Below are 14,108 nucleotides of genomic sequence, written 5' to 3' on the forward strand. Positions count from 1 at the left end.
AGGACTATGTACAAAAACACTTCAGCTTAAACAATATTTGATTTCTGAAAAATCTCCGCAATGACTGAACCTGTAATTTCTTCTAATGGATTTCACTGTAAGAATAAAAATAAGAAATTTTATCTTATGTTGCACTGGGTTACTTTTGAACAGAGTATTCAAACATACACACTTACTAGAATACATTCTAAAGACAAATCGAATGGCAAAAAAAAATGCTGATCTTTACTATGTAAGTTTGTTGTTGGTCGTGGCACTGACATGGTATTTCTGAAATTATTTTGTACATATTATATGATGCAAAATGAGTAAATATATTGATGTCGTGGAGAAGCAGTAAACGCATGTTAAAAAAAATGTTTTATTTCTTGGGCTGGGAACAGTGGCTTATGCCAGGAATCCAAGCAATCTGGGGGGCTGAGGTAGGAGGACTTCTTGAGTTCAGGAGTTTGAGACCATCCTTGGCAACATAGTGAATCCTTGTCTCTACCAAAAAGCCTAAAAATTGGCCCAGCATGGTGGCACACACCTATGGCCTCAGATACTCTGGAAACTGAGATGAGAAGATCTCTTGAGCCTAGCAGGTGGAGGCTGCAGTGAGCCACGACTGTGCCACTGTACTCCAGCCTGGGAGACAGAGTGAGACCCTGTTTCAAAGAAAAAAAAAGTATATTTCTCAACTAAGAAGTGTTGATACATATGTAGACTGTTAGTTTCTAAATTCCATCATCACTAAAAACAACCAGTGCTAATAACAGGTCTAGGGCAGGGAGAGTACCAGTTGAGCCTCTAAAATTTCATGTCCCAGAAAGCAAAGACCAATAGGTACATGATTTAAAAGAAAAAAAAAAATACTGGTGCTGTTGGGAAAAATTTTAAAAAAGGAAAAGGAAAATAGTAAAGGAACACATGTATGCAAACGCATACACACAACTTTGATACAATCGGATCATGAAAAAAGAATAACAGACTATAACACAAAAAATTTTTTAAAATCCATGAATCTTTAGCTAAAACACTGAGTGAAAGGTGGTTGGAGAAACTCTTATAGTATAACACCCCACAACTTACTAAAATCAAAACAAAAAATAGTATCTTTATGATGGAGAGAACTGGCAGATGCCACCTTAACCAAGTGATAATACTTAATTAAAATCCCCAATACTGGGAAAAACTGTCAATCCATAACTTTTGATGAGATGCATTGAGAAGCAAAAAACATTATGTAGGTGGATTCTTGCCAAAGATGTTTACCTGAAACCAGTCATGAAAAAAATAAGACAAATCCAGAATAAAGAACACTGTATAAAACTAATGTGGATCCTTAAAAAATCATTATAATAAAAGTAAAAAAAAAAAGGTGGTAGGGGCATCTAAAATAAAGGAGACTGAAGAGCCACAAAAACCCAATGCAATGTATAATCCTGGATTGTATCCTAGACGGGAGGAGAATACCAGCTTTTATAGACATGTTGGGATAATTAGGGAACTCTGAATATTGACTGCATATCACATATTTCTGAATCAATATTAAATTTCTTTGGTGTAATGAAGAAACTGAACTGACGTAAGGAAATGTTCAATTCTTTTTCTTTTCTTTTGTTTTCCTTTTTTTTTTTTGAGACAGAGTCTCATTCTGTCACCCAGGTTGAAGTACAGGGGTGCGATCTTGGCTCACTGCAACCTTCCTGTCCTGGGGTCAAGCGATTCTCCTGCCTCAGCCTCCCAAGTAGGTGGGATTACAGGTGTGCACCACCACACCCAGATAATATTTGTATTTTTAGTAGAGATGGGGTTTCACCATGTTGACCAGGTTGTTCTTGAACTCCTGACCTCAGGTGATCTGCCTGCCTCAGCCTCCCAAAGTGTTGGGATTACAGGAATGAGCTACTGCACCTGGACAGAAATGTTAATTTCTTAAACAGTATATGCTGAGGAATTTCATAAAATATTTAAAAGCCTTTATTATAAATGTTTATAATAAACATTATAGACATTTTACGTTTTAGAATAATTTAAGATTTACAGAAAAGTTGCAAAGATAGTATAGAGTATTCCTGTATACTCAGTTTCCCTCAGAATGAACAGCATGCATTACCATGGTACATTTGTTAAAACCAAGAAACTTACATTGGCACATTACTATTAATTGAATTCCAGATTTTATTTGGATTTCACAAGTTTGTTCATCAATGCCTTCTTTTTGTTCCAAGGTCCAACCCAGGACAGCACATTGCATTTTGTTGTCATGTCTCCTTAGTCTCCTCTGATCTGTGACAGTTTCTCACTTTTCTTTTTTACGATCTTGACAGTCTGGAAGAGTACTGGCCAATTATCCTGTATAATGTCACCAATCTGTGTTTGTCTGATGATTAGCCTGGGTTTTGGTGGGGTTTGCAGCAAGAATACCATAGGGGCAAAGTGTCCCTTCTCAAACCATAGTAGAGAGCATAGGATATCTATATGACATCAGTGGTAGTGGTCATCTTCATCACTTGGTTATCAAGAGAGTATTGGCAGCATATGTTTCCCTCTTATGTGACTTAGGTCTGTTTCTTTTCTCATCACCCCTTCCAGTGGAGCTATGTCATACCTGTACAGTACAACTAATTTCATCTGTCTCAGTCTGTATTCTATGCTGGCATCCTTTTGATGCTGCTGGTTGATGTGTACATTAGGTAAGTGTGTATGTTCATGCTACTGTGCATACATTAATGTACATTCTTTGTAACATAAAGTTCTATAGGTATTGGCAAATACATACAAGTATGCATCTGATATGGTTAGGCTTTGTGCCCCCACCCAAATCTTATCTTGAATTGTAATTCCCATAATCCCCATAATTTCCACAGGTCAGGGGAGAGACCACGTGGAGGTAACTGGATCACAGGGGTGGTTTCCTTGATGCTGTTCTTGTGATAGTGAGTGGGTCTTAGGAGATCTGATTTCTTTCTCTTTTTTTTTTTTTGGAGATGGAGTCTTGCTCTGTTGCCTAGTGGTGCGATCTTGGCTCACTGAAACCTCTGCCTCTCGGGGTCAAGTGATTCTCCTGCCTTAGCCTCCTGAGTAGCTGGGATTACAGGTGCCCACCAGCACGCCTGGATAATTTTTTGTATTTTTAGTAGGGATAGGGTTTCACCTTGTTGGCCAGTCTGGTTTTGAACTCCTGACCTCAGGTGATCCCCTGCCTTGGCCTCCCAAAATGCTGGGATTACAGGCGTGAGCCACTGTGCCCGGCCTGATCTGGCAGTTTTATAAGCTTCTGGCATTTCCTCTTCTTGCACTTATTCTCTCTCCTGCCACCCTGTGAAGAGGTGCCTTCCACCATGACTGTAAGTTTCCTGAGGCTTCCCTAGCCATGCAGAACTGAGTCAATTAAACCTCTTTTCTTTATAAATTACCTAGTCTTAGGTATTTCTTCAGAGCAGCATGAGAATGGGCTAATACTGCATATAACACACAGTACCATACAGAACAGTTCCTTCACTCTAAAAGTTCCCTGTGTATCCCTTTCTGGCTGACAACCCACCTCAGCTCAATGGCAACCTGGCAAACTCGCAACTATTGTTTATCCCTATAATTTTCTAGAATGAATGGAATAATAAAATATGTCATCTTTTGGGTTTGACTTCTTCCATTTGCATTTACATTCAACTATGTCACTGCATTAATAGTTGTTTCTATCATTGAATAGTATTCCATTGTATGGATGTGCCATGGTTTTATTCACTCGCCGACTAAAGAACATCTTGGTTGCTTCCAAGTTTTAGTGATTAAGAATAAAGCTATTTAAACATTCACACACAGATTTTTGTGTAGACACAACCTTCATAAACCCTTTGGTAAATACCTAGGAGTACAAATTTTGGATTGTATAGTAAGTCTATGTTTAACTTTACACAAAAAACTGGCAAGTTGTCTTCCAAAGAGACTGTACAATTTTGCATCACCACCAGCAATGAGAGTTTCTGTTCTGCATTCTTACAAGCATTTGTTATTGTCAGTTTTTCTGTATTTTCGCCATTTTAGTAGGTGTACAGTGGTATCTTGTTGTGGTATAAACCTACTTTAAGTGCTCTGTTCGTTTTCAAATTTAAATGCTACTGAAATTTTTAATTTAAAAAACTTCATATTAAAAACTAAGCTCCCCAGATAATACTATTCATAAAACCTTATCTACAGATGTCTGATCATGTAAGCCTTTTTCTTTTAACTTAAAAGAAGTTATTTGTTCTAATTAGAAAAGTGTATATATAGTTTTGTATATACTTAATATGTTTGTGTATATATATACACACACACATTATGTATACCAACAATATACATTATTGGTAATGTGTGCACATATATATACGTGTGTGTGTGTGTATATATACATATAAAACCAATAGCTCTACCATCCAGAGATGAACACCAATTTTTTCCAATTCTGTGTGTGCACATGTGTGTTCAGATTAAAACACATGTAAAGACCTAAAGTCTAAAGCAGGTATGAGTCTACAATATTTGAAGAAAAGAAAGAAAGCATGGTGTAAGGAAAGAATGACAGTAGGCAAGGAGGTTGTAACAGCAGATGAATTTGGAGACAGAAGTCAGTTCATGTAGATCAGGGATTCTCCAACTTTGGTGTGTCTTAAAATCATTAGGAGGGTTTATTAAAACAGAGGGTAGTCCTGCACCCCTAGGGTTTCTGACTCAGCAGATCTAGAGTGGGGCCTGAGAATTTGCATATCTAATGTGCAGGGCCACACCTGAGAACTCCTGTTGGGCCTGCTACACTATAATGAGGAAGTTGATTTTTAGTCCAAATAAATTGGAAGACATTGGAATATCTTAAGGACAGAATGCTGTGATTTGTTTTGAATTTTAAATAGATCATGGTGACTGAGGTGTGAAAGTCAAATCAGAGAGGACAAGGTGGTAAATGGGAAAATAGTAAACAGACTCTTTATGTGCAATGATGGTGCCTTGAATTAGGGTAGTGGGGATATTAATATATGGATGGATTCAGAACAAATACAGAAAAAGCTCAGAAAAGTTGCAAATGGATCTGGTGCTAGGGTGAGAAAAGGAGAAACAAGGGAGATGTCTAGGTTACAGACTTATTTAATAATTGCGTCTATGGAAGGCTTTATGGGGATATAACTCATAAGTTCTATTTCAAAAATATGTGGTTTGAGATATCAATATACAATTGGAAATATTGCGTATGGAAGTTGGATACACAAATCTGAATCTACAAGAAAAATAGTAATAATTTGTAAGCCATTAGATACAAATGATATTTATAATCTTGGAACCTATTGAGGTCTTTAGTACACATTAATGGTTCCCAGGCAGGGTTGCTTTTGTTCCACCCTCCAGGAGACATTTAGCAATATCTGGAGACATTTTTTATTTGACTAGAGGTTATGGATATTGTTAAACATCATAAAATACACAGAAAAGCACCTGACAACAAAGAATTACCCTGCTCAAAACATCAATAGTGCTAAGGTTGGGAAACCCTGCAATAGACAGAAAAGTTGTCTTTCTAGTATGAAGAAAGCAAGGGAGCACAAGCAGTTTCTCAGATATAAAACTGCATCAAATATATATATATATATGTCACTTATGTGTATATATATATGTCACTTATGTATCAAATTTACAAACTGCTTAACTATATTATTTGACCAGCTGATAAACAAATTAAAAATAGCTCAAGAGTTACTTATAGCATTAGACTTAAAATGGCTGCTGTTAAACAGTGAGATACAGTTAAAATAAGAAAAGTAACATTGGCCGGGCGCGGTGGCTCAAGCCTGTAATCCCAGCACTTTGGGAGGCCGAGACAGGCGGATCACGAGGTCAGGAGATCGAGACCATCCTGGCTAACACAGTGAAACCCCGTCTCTACTAAAAAATACAAAAAACTAGCCGGGCAAGGTGGCGGGCGCCTGTAGTCCCAGCTACTCAGGAGGCTGAGGCAGGAGAATGGCGTAAACCCAGGAGGCGGAGCTTGCAGTGAGCTGAGATCCCGCCACTGCACTCCAGCCTGGGCGACAGAGCAAGACTCCGTCTCAAAAAAAAAAAAAAGAAAAGTAACATTAATTTTACCTTTAAAATATAATAGTTTAAATGAAAAACTCTGATTAATAAAAGGACCATATGCTGTCTCCAAAGCTCTTGTATTAGATTATGCTACCTGTACACCTTTGTTCAATGAAAACAAATGCACAAATTCATAAGCACATGACTGAATGAGCAGTAACACAGCTCTCTTAGGTATTAACAAATCCACGTATCAAGAAAACGGAAGAGGAAATCTGGATTATGAATGCAGACTCAAAATCTCTGGAGTGTAGATATAGACTTGCAAAATCCCTAGAAATAGAAAAATTCCAAGAGTGTAAAGGAGGTAGAAGAAGAGGTTCTGAAACCAATAGAAATCCTGACTTCAGTTTTTTAAAAGAATTCTAGTACACAGAACGATCCTAGCATCTTTTTGCATCTAGCACTGTACAAGCAGTCCATTAATACCAGAAATTTTCAAGTAAGACTTCTGAAGATTTTATTTTCTGGAAAATATCTCTGAATACAGTCTTCAGGTCTGGGTAAGATAGATTCACATTACAGAGGGTGAGTGTGGTGGTTCATGCTTGTAATCCCAGCATTTTGGGAGGCTGAGGCAAGTGGATCACTTGAGGCCAGGAGTTCAAGACCAGCCTAGCCAAGATGGTGAAACTCTGTCTCTACTAAAAATACACAGTTTAGCCAGGCAAGGTGGCATGTGCCTGTGGTCCCAGCTACTTGGGAGTCTGAGGTATGAGAATCGCTTGAATCTCGTAGGTGAGTTGCAATGAGCTGAGGTTGTGCCACTGCACTCCAGCCTAGGCAACAGAGCAAGACTCTGTTTCAAAAAAAATAAAAATAAAAGTAAATAAACATTAAAAAATTCACATTACAGAAGACATCTTTATATAGCCTACTCAATTAGAACACCTACTTCATTTGTAAGTCTGAAGATGACCTTTCACACAGATTTACCTAATGTTAATGCTTTTACTGTCAGCACAAGCTGAGTATAGTAAGGGTATACTGAGATTAGAAGGTAAATACATTCTAGGTATGAAGAGGTGACTATAGGAAAAGAACAATTTAATGTTAAAAGGTGTGAGAGAAAGGCCTTTTCATGGGGAAAATGGAAAAGATAAAAAAGATAGATGCACTTTGGAGATGTTCTGTGATTAATCACAATGAACATGAAGAGCAGATGACTTCAATCTGCTTTGAACCCAGAGACAAAAATCCTTTGACCCCAGGGACAGAAATACATTACATAAGAATTACCCTTTGAAGGTGGCCAGCACCATTCACATTCAATGGCCAGTGGAGCGCACGTGTGAGAATGATCGAGTTGGTGGCAAGGAATTTGTATTTACCCCTTACACAACCAAATCCTATCATAATACTTTATGTGTTACAGACAACTAGATTTAACAAATTAGAAGTGTAAACTGGGCTTGTGGGAAATAACAAATGATTTTATGTAATTTATGAACATAAAGTTCACATACTGCATACTGGTCTACCTTAATGATGAATCTAAAGAAGTTAAAAGTGCTCTACCCTGGACACACAGGCTGACCACAACTCACCCTTCCCAGTTCTTTATCTTCCAGGGCCAGAACTCCAGTGCTTTCTGTGAAGAGTTTCACTTTGACCACAGGCCGAGGATGGGTGGTGGTGAAATCTCCTTGAGTCCCCCATCTGTAATGAAGCAACAAAAATGTTTCTTAAAATGCAGTATTAATTTTTTTCCCCAAGGAGATATGTCTCCATAGAAGGCAAATTAAACAATACAGAATCTTCTGTGCTCAATGAGCTTTTTATCTTTGCTTTTGTTTCTAGCAGATGGCACAGTCAAGAAGGAAAAGAACAATAAGCTTTACAGCTTGTAATAGTTACTCAGCTGTTCAAAACATTAGCATGTTGGACTACAAAAAATAGCATGTTATGAGAATTTAGGTTAAGGTAAAGCAATATAGTTGTAGCTATTGAAATCTATTTATTAATTCAAATGCAAATTATAGCACCATTTTTACTGGCAGCTGGGAAAAATTGCTCAGTTTGTTTACGTAAGAGATAGTTTCTCAGAAAATGACTTTTATATACTAAAGACTTTACCCCATTTCTTTTTGACAGGCCTTTATTAAACATTATCTTTTTTTTAAAGTAAGCATAATTATCTCAGATCTATTACTTTATATGACTTTTAAAGCTCCTGTCAAAAAGAAAGAAATATGCATCATAAGAACCTGAATGTTTTGTAGTTAATTTCACACTACTTTCTCTTAGGAAGGGAATAAGTCTGTTGATATCTGGCTTTTAAAATCATCACAACAAAATAACATGTTTTCTTGGCTTGTCTTTTAATTAACAGCATCTTGTCTTTACTGCAGACCAGTTCATTCTAGCTGATTTACAAACCAACTGGCACACACCTGATATTAAAAAATCTTATCAATATTTCTCACAACTCTGTGAGATCAGATGCATTGAGACTCAGCACAGCATGAAGAAGATGCCATTGAGTAAAATACCATAGAAGAGAAAAAAATGAGACTTAACAAAATACAGATTCATGTTAAAAATAAAGCAACAAATAAATATCAATTTTCTTATGCTGTCTTGAAAAAACAAAACAATTCACGATTTATGGAGCTGTCTATATTTTATTTTATAAATCTCATTCAGAGAGCTTACAACATACAGAAAACTCAGTAAAGCAAGTGTAATAAAAATTGAACAAAAAATTGTGATTGCCTTCCTCTCCTATTACAGCATTTATAAATGTGTACAGAAAAGCAGAGATCATTTCAATGACTGAAGAAAATAGCATCTAGATGAAGTCTGTTTTTTTGAAACATCATATGCCAGAGGGAAGAGAATATTCAATTAGGGAAGAAAAGCAGCTTAATTTCTATTTTAGACTTCCAGAATGGGGTTAGCAAAGAGTCTTTTTGCCATTTCATATAATTAAGATGGTTTACATAAAGCAACAGTAAAATAGAAAACAAAAATAGATTCAGAACGAAAATAAGGCATAAAGAAAAATTCTCAATTTAGTGTATGGAATCTTAAGCCTTGAATATAGTCAGGCAATCTGGTTAACAGCCTGGGAGCTAATTCTCATGACGTACCCTTTTTAATTTAATGTCACATGGTTAAATTTAGAAGACTAATAACCTTGGGAGACATTTTCTTATAACTGAAGTAGAAGATTTTTGATAGTCATATAGAAACAGTCTAATAATTTTCTGTAGAATTTGTTTCTCAAAATTCTCCCCAAAAAACTTCTATGTACTACATTGATATTTTTTCTTTTAGTTTCAAAATCCTTTAAAAGTATTTATACTAAATGTTCATTTGTAATTCCCAACCTTCTGCAATACATGATTCTTCAAATAGAAAAGTGAGCTTTGTCTTTTAACCTGGCCCTTCTGAAATGCATTCCAATTCCATTTTGCTGGATAGAATAAGACAAATAACAATGAATGCGGGGGAAGAAAAAAAACTGTTCACTCATGGTCCCATGAACTTCTAGAAAACTATCTTTTATCTTTGATCCTTCACAGACAAGTATATTCAAAAACTATTCTACAATATTTATCACTATAGTACATTTCTCATTTATGCATTAAAATATTTTTATACAACGATATATTTTTAAAGTGTCCATAAAATGAGATTCAGTTAAAGAATAATGATAAAGTGAAAACTAACATTCCTGCCATTCAGGTAAAATGGGGAATGTACTAGAACATCAGGAAAGCCCTCGTGTGCCCCTGGTCTCATCTTCCTCTCCTCTCCACCCTCACTACTCTGAAGTAGCTAGCATCCTGAATTTTATATTTATCACTCCCTTGAATTTCTTCTTAAAGGGAATATTTTCAATATTTTACCTCTAAGTGTGATAATTGCTCTAGGTTTTTGGTAGTCTTTTATAGTTAAAAGCAATTCCCATATTTATTAGACACACACATAAATATATCAGAATATATGTGTGTATATATGTAATATATGCATATAATATATACATAATATATAAAAATATATCACAATTATATATGGAGATATGGTGTGTATATACATATATACATATCTCATTCATATCACATACATCACAATATCATATATAACATAATCCTAACACATACATAATATATATAACAATATCATATACATAACATACATTAATATATACATCACAATATCATATACATATGTATATAACATATGTGCATATATACATATATTTGCACATATAGAAAGATCCAGAAATGAGTGCTCTAGTTTATCAAACATTTCCCTACATTTATTGAAATTACCTATAATTATAGACTATTGTCTTCCTTTCTTGAGATAAACTTAATTAAAAAAATACTAGAATGAGTAGGCTAATACTTTGTTCAGCCGTTTATATAACGTCCATTATTGAGACTAGCCTGTAGATTTACTTTCTTGTGTTCTCCATGTTTGGTTTTATTGAATAAGTTGAAAAGTGCTATATTTTTATGATCTGAGTTTGTCAAAAAATGATAATTATCTGTTCCTATAACTCACCTATTAAACTGTTCAAACCTGATATTTCTGTATGGGAAGATACTTGCTAATGAAGCAATTTCTTTATTGGTTGTAGCTATAGAACTATTCAGGTTTTCTCTTTCTCCTTGAGTGAATTTTGATAAGCACTAAGTTTTATGTTATTTATTTAGTCTAAGTTTTTCAAAAGTACTTTTACAAAGTTGTGAATTTTTTTATCTTTGAATCCTTGTAGCATGTTATGTCTTTCTTCATTCTTAATGTTTTATTTTTTCCATTTTTAAACGTGACAGAGGTTCGTCACTTTTATTGTTCTTTTCAAACTCCTGTCATTTGACTTTGACGATCCTCTCTACTTCATGTTTGTTTTTTATTTTATTACATTCTGCTCTTTGCTACATTATTCCAATTTATCTATTTTAACCCTGCTGTTTAAAATTTTAAGTTGAATGCATGGTCATTAATTTTAAGCCTTTCTTCCATTCTGGGCAAGCATTTGTGACTATAAATTTGCTTTAAACCCTTTAACAGCACCCCATAAATTTACCAAGTGCTGTTTTTACTATTATTCAGCTGTTTACAGGTGTGATTTAGAATTTCTCTCTACATATATCTTTTCCTTTTTCTTATTAAGTTCTATTTTTATTACGTCAGATTAGCACAGCCTGCATAATATTGATCATGTAAAATAACTGAAATGGGCTTTAATTTCCAGATTTTGTGTGTAAGTTTTCCATGAGTGCTTACAAAGAGAAAAAAAAAAAAAACTCCATTATGGGTACATTATTGTATTTATGGCCAGAAGTTCTACTTTGAAGGTTTAGGACTTCTGAGTCAAGGAGAGGAAATGTTAATGACCAACTCCTGTGAAATGAAGAAGGCTTAAATAATGTGTTCCCAGACAAAGGAGAAGCTGAGGCACAAGAATACCAGCAGATCCTGACTGTAGCAGGCCGGAAGACAAAGCTTTTACTGACATTCAACAAAAATGTACAATTTTAAGGGGGTGCATAAATAGTTATATATAAATATTTATCCTTGTATCTTGGAATGTTGGGATTTATTGTTTCTTTATAAGAAACTACAAATAAGAAACTTTCTTATAAAGAAAATATAAATCCCAACATTCCAGGATACAGGCATAAATTGGCACCAATTTGATAATTTCTTCTTTGGGAAATAAAGTTGAAAAGACACAGTTAGAAAATCACAAATTCTACAATACATAAATTAAAAACACAAGCCTCCCTGATCCCCCACCCAGCCAAAAAAAAAAAAAAAAAGGCAGGAAAAGAGTAAAGAAGATAATAGGCCTATCTTCAATATTCACCAAGACGTCTCCTTATTTCCTACTTAATTGGCATGTTTAAACCCTCTCAGTAATTAATACCAGTTATTGTCTTCCCATTTTCTCAATATTTTATGATAAAAGAATACATTATCTTGCTGTCAGTTTGTGTTGACTCAAAACGAATTGCCTTTCTCCACTTCTCTGAATGTATTATTTATGAGGATTCAGAATTCCAAGGTAAATGTTCGAATGAATAAAAATCTACAAAGCACTTTTACGAGAACAGCAGGACTTCCTGGCTCTGAAACACAGAGTAATTCATATACCAACTGAAATAACTGACATTAATTATGTATTTGCTATTAAATAAGGGGTATTGGAAATTTGTATCAGGAGCCAAAATACATGTTCATATCTTTTAACCTAATAAGGTTATTTCTAAGAAGTTATCCGATCAAAATAATTGTAGTATTAAAAAGATTATATGCAGAAACATATTCATGACAGCATTATGTTTAACAGTAAACACTTAAGCAAGAGAAATATAAAATATTAGGGGAATGATTATGTAAATTATGGGGCATGTGATGAAATATTTTGCTGCTACTTATAATGATGGCTATAATGGCAACATAAAACCAAGCATGATATAAAGTAAACAAAGGGAGGATACAAAACTGAATGTGTACATTTCATTCATTTAAAAAAATGGAATACCTTTATGTGGCAGATGACATTCTAATGTGAGCAACCAAAGTCCCTATCCCTTGGAATTTCTATTCTAATAGGAGATTTTAGATAATAAATAATTATACTGTAACATACATTCCTTCTCTCCCCTGCCCTGCCTTCTCAACAGGCTGGATAGTTCCACGGTCTCTTATAGTAGCTAGAGCACTAGATATAACTTGTGCCCACTTTTGACTTGTCTGAAAGTCGATAGCGATATGAAATGACAGTTTTAATTTTCCACATGTCCTAAACTTATTTGAGTAATAAATCAAATATATTTATAAAATTACATAAACTTGGGTTTGGTTTTGAGCTTTATGTTCTACAGATCTCTCCTGAGCTGTGTTACCCTGTTTTAACTATTGCAGCTTTGCAAGATGTTATGACATCCGTTAGAACACAAAGAAAACAGACATTTTCATCTTCTTTCTACTCAACAAAAAGGGAAGGGAGGCGGTGTCTCTGTTAAACTCTGTTCTAATATTTATTACTGGAATCTTAAACTTTTTTCTTCTTTGTGTAGAAAAAACACACATTCTTTAATTTATTTCAGTATTTTATATATTGTGGTCCTAACGAATATCTATTTCCTTTATATTGTCTGACTATTGGGCATATGTAAGATAGTTATGGCTAAACTCTATTTGTTTTACAAATGATCGCATTACCAATACAGTGAGTGCTTTTAAAAATTATTTGTCACCAAATAACCAATTAACTCTATTAAAAAAATTAAAATTATCAAAAAAAGACATATAATTACAAATGCATCACTAATTTTATAACAGAAAACATTAAATAAGGATCCAGCAATAGGGATACAAATGAAAGCCTATAAAGAATTACAGATAATTATTAAGATTTCTCATGCTGAACTTTTTTTTTTACTTTTAGTTCCTGGGTACATGTGCAGGTTGTGCAGACTTGTTACATAGGTAATGTATGCCATAGTGGTTTGCTGCACCTAACAACACATCACCTAGGTATTAAGCCCAGCATGCATTAGCTATTTTTCCTAACACTCTTCCTCCCTCCATTCCACCCCATGACAGGCCCCAGTGTGTGTTGTCCCCTCCCTATGTCCATGTGATCTCACTGTTCAGCTCCCACTTATAAGTGAGAACATATGGTGTTTGGTTTTCTGTCCTTGCACTAGTTTGCTGAGGATTATGGCTTCCAGCTTCATCCATGTACCAGCAAAGGACATGATCTTATTCCTTTTTATGGCTACATAGTATTCCATGGTATACCACATTTTCTTTATCCAGTCTATCACTGATGAGCATTTGGGTTGATTCTGTGTCTTTGCTATTGTGAATAGTGCTGCAATAAACATACATGTGGCATGTATCTTTGTAAAAGAATTATTTATGCTGTGCAGAAGCTCTTTAGTTTAAAGAAACTACCATCAGAGTGAACAGGCGACCTACAGAATGGGAGAAAATTTTTGCAATCTACTCATCTGACAAAGGGCTAATATCCAGAATCTACAAAGAAC

The 14,108-nt window shown here is 34.9% G+C and overlaps 1 protein-coding gene across 2 annotated transcripts in view; it reads right to left on the reverse strand.

Moving 5' to 3' along the window:
* CADPS2 (Ca++-dependent secretion activator 2) overlaps positions 1-14,108 on the reverse strand; it is a 571,469-nt gene that overhangs the window by 272,463 nt on the left and 284,898 nt on the right. For both annotated transcript variants that reach the window (XM_011937408.1, XM_011937407.1), the window contains exon 7: positions 7,641-7,752. In XM_011937408.1, coding sequence (XP_011792798.1) covers positions 7,641-7,752 — 112 coding nt within the window. The remainder of the gene's footprint in view (positions 1-7,640; positions 7,753-14,108) is intronic.

This window comes from Colobus angolensis, unplaced genomic scaffold (genome assembly GCF_000951035.1).
Source record: "Colobus angolensis palliatus isolate OR3802 unplaced genomic scaffold, Cang.pa_1.0 Scaffold163, whole genome shotgun sequence".
Taxonomy (NCBI): Eukaryota; Metazoa; Chordata; class Mammalia; order Primates; family Cercopithecidae; genus Colobus; species Colobus angolensis.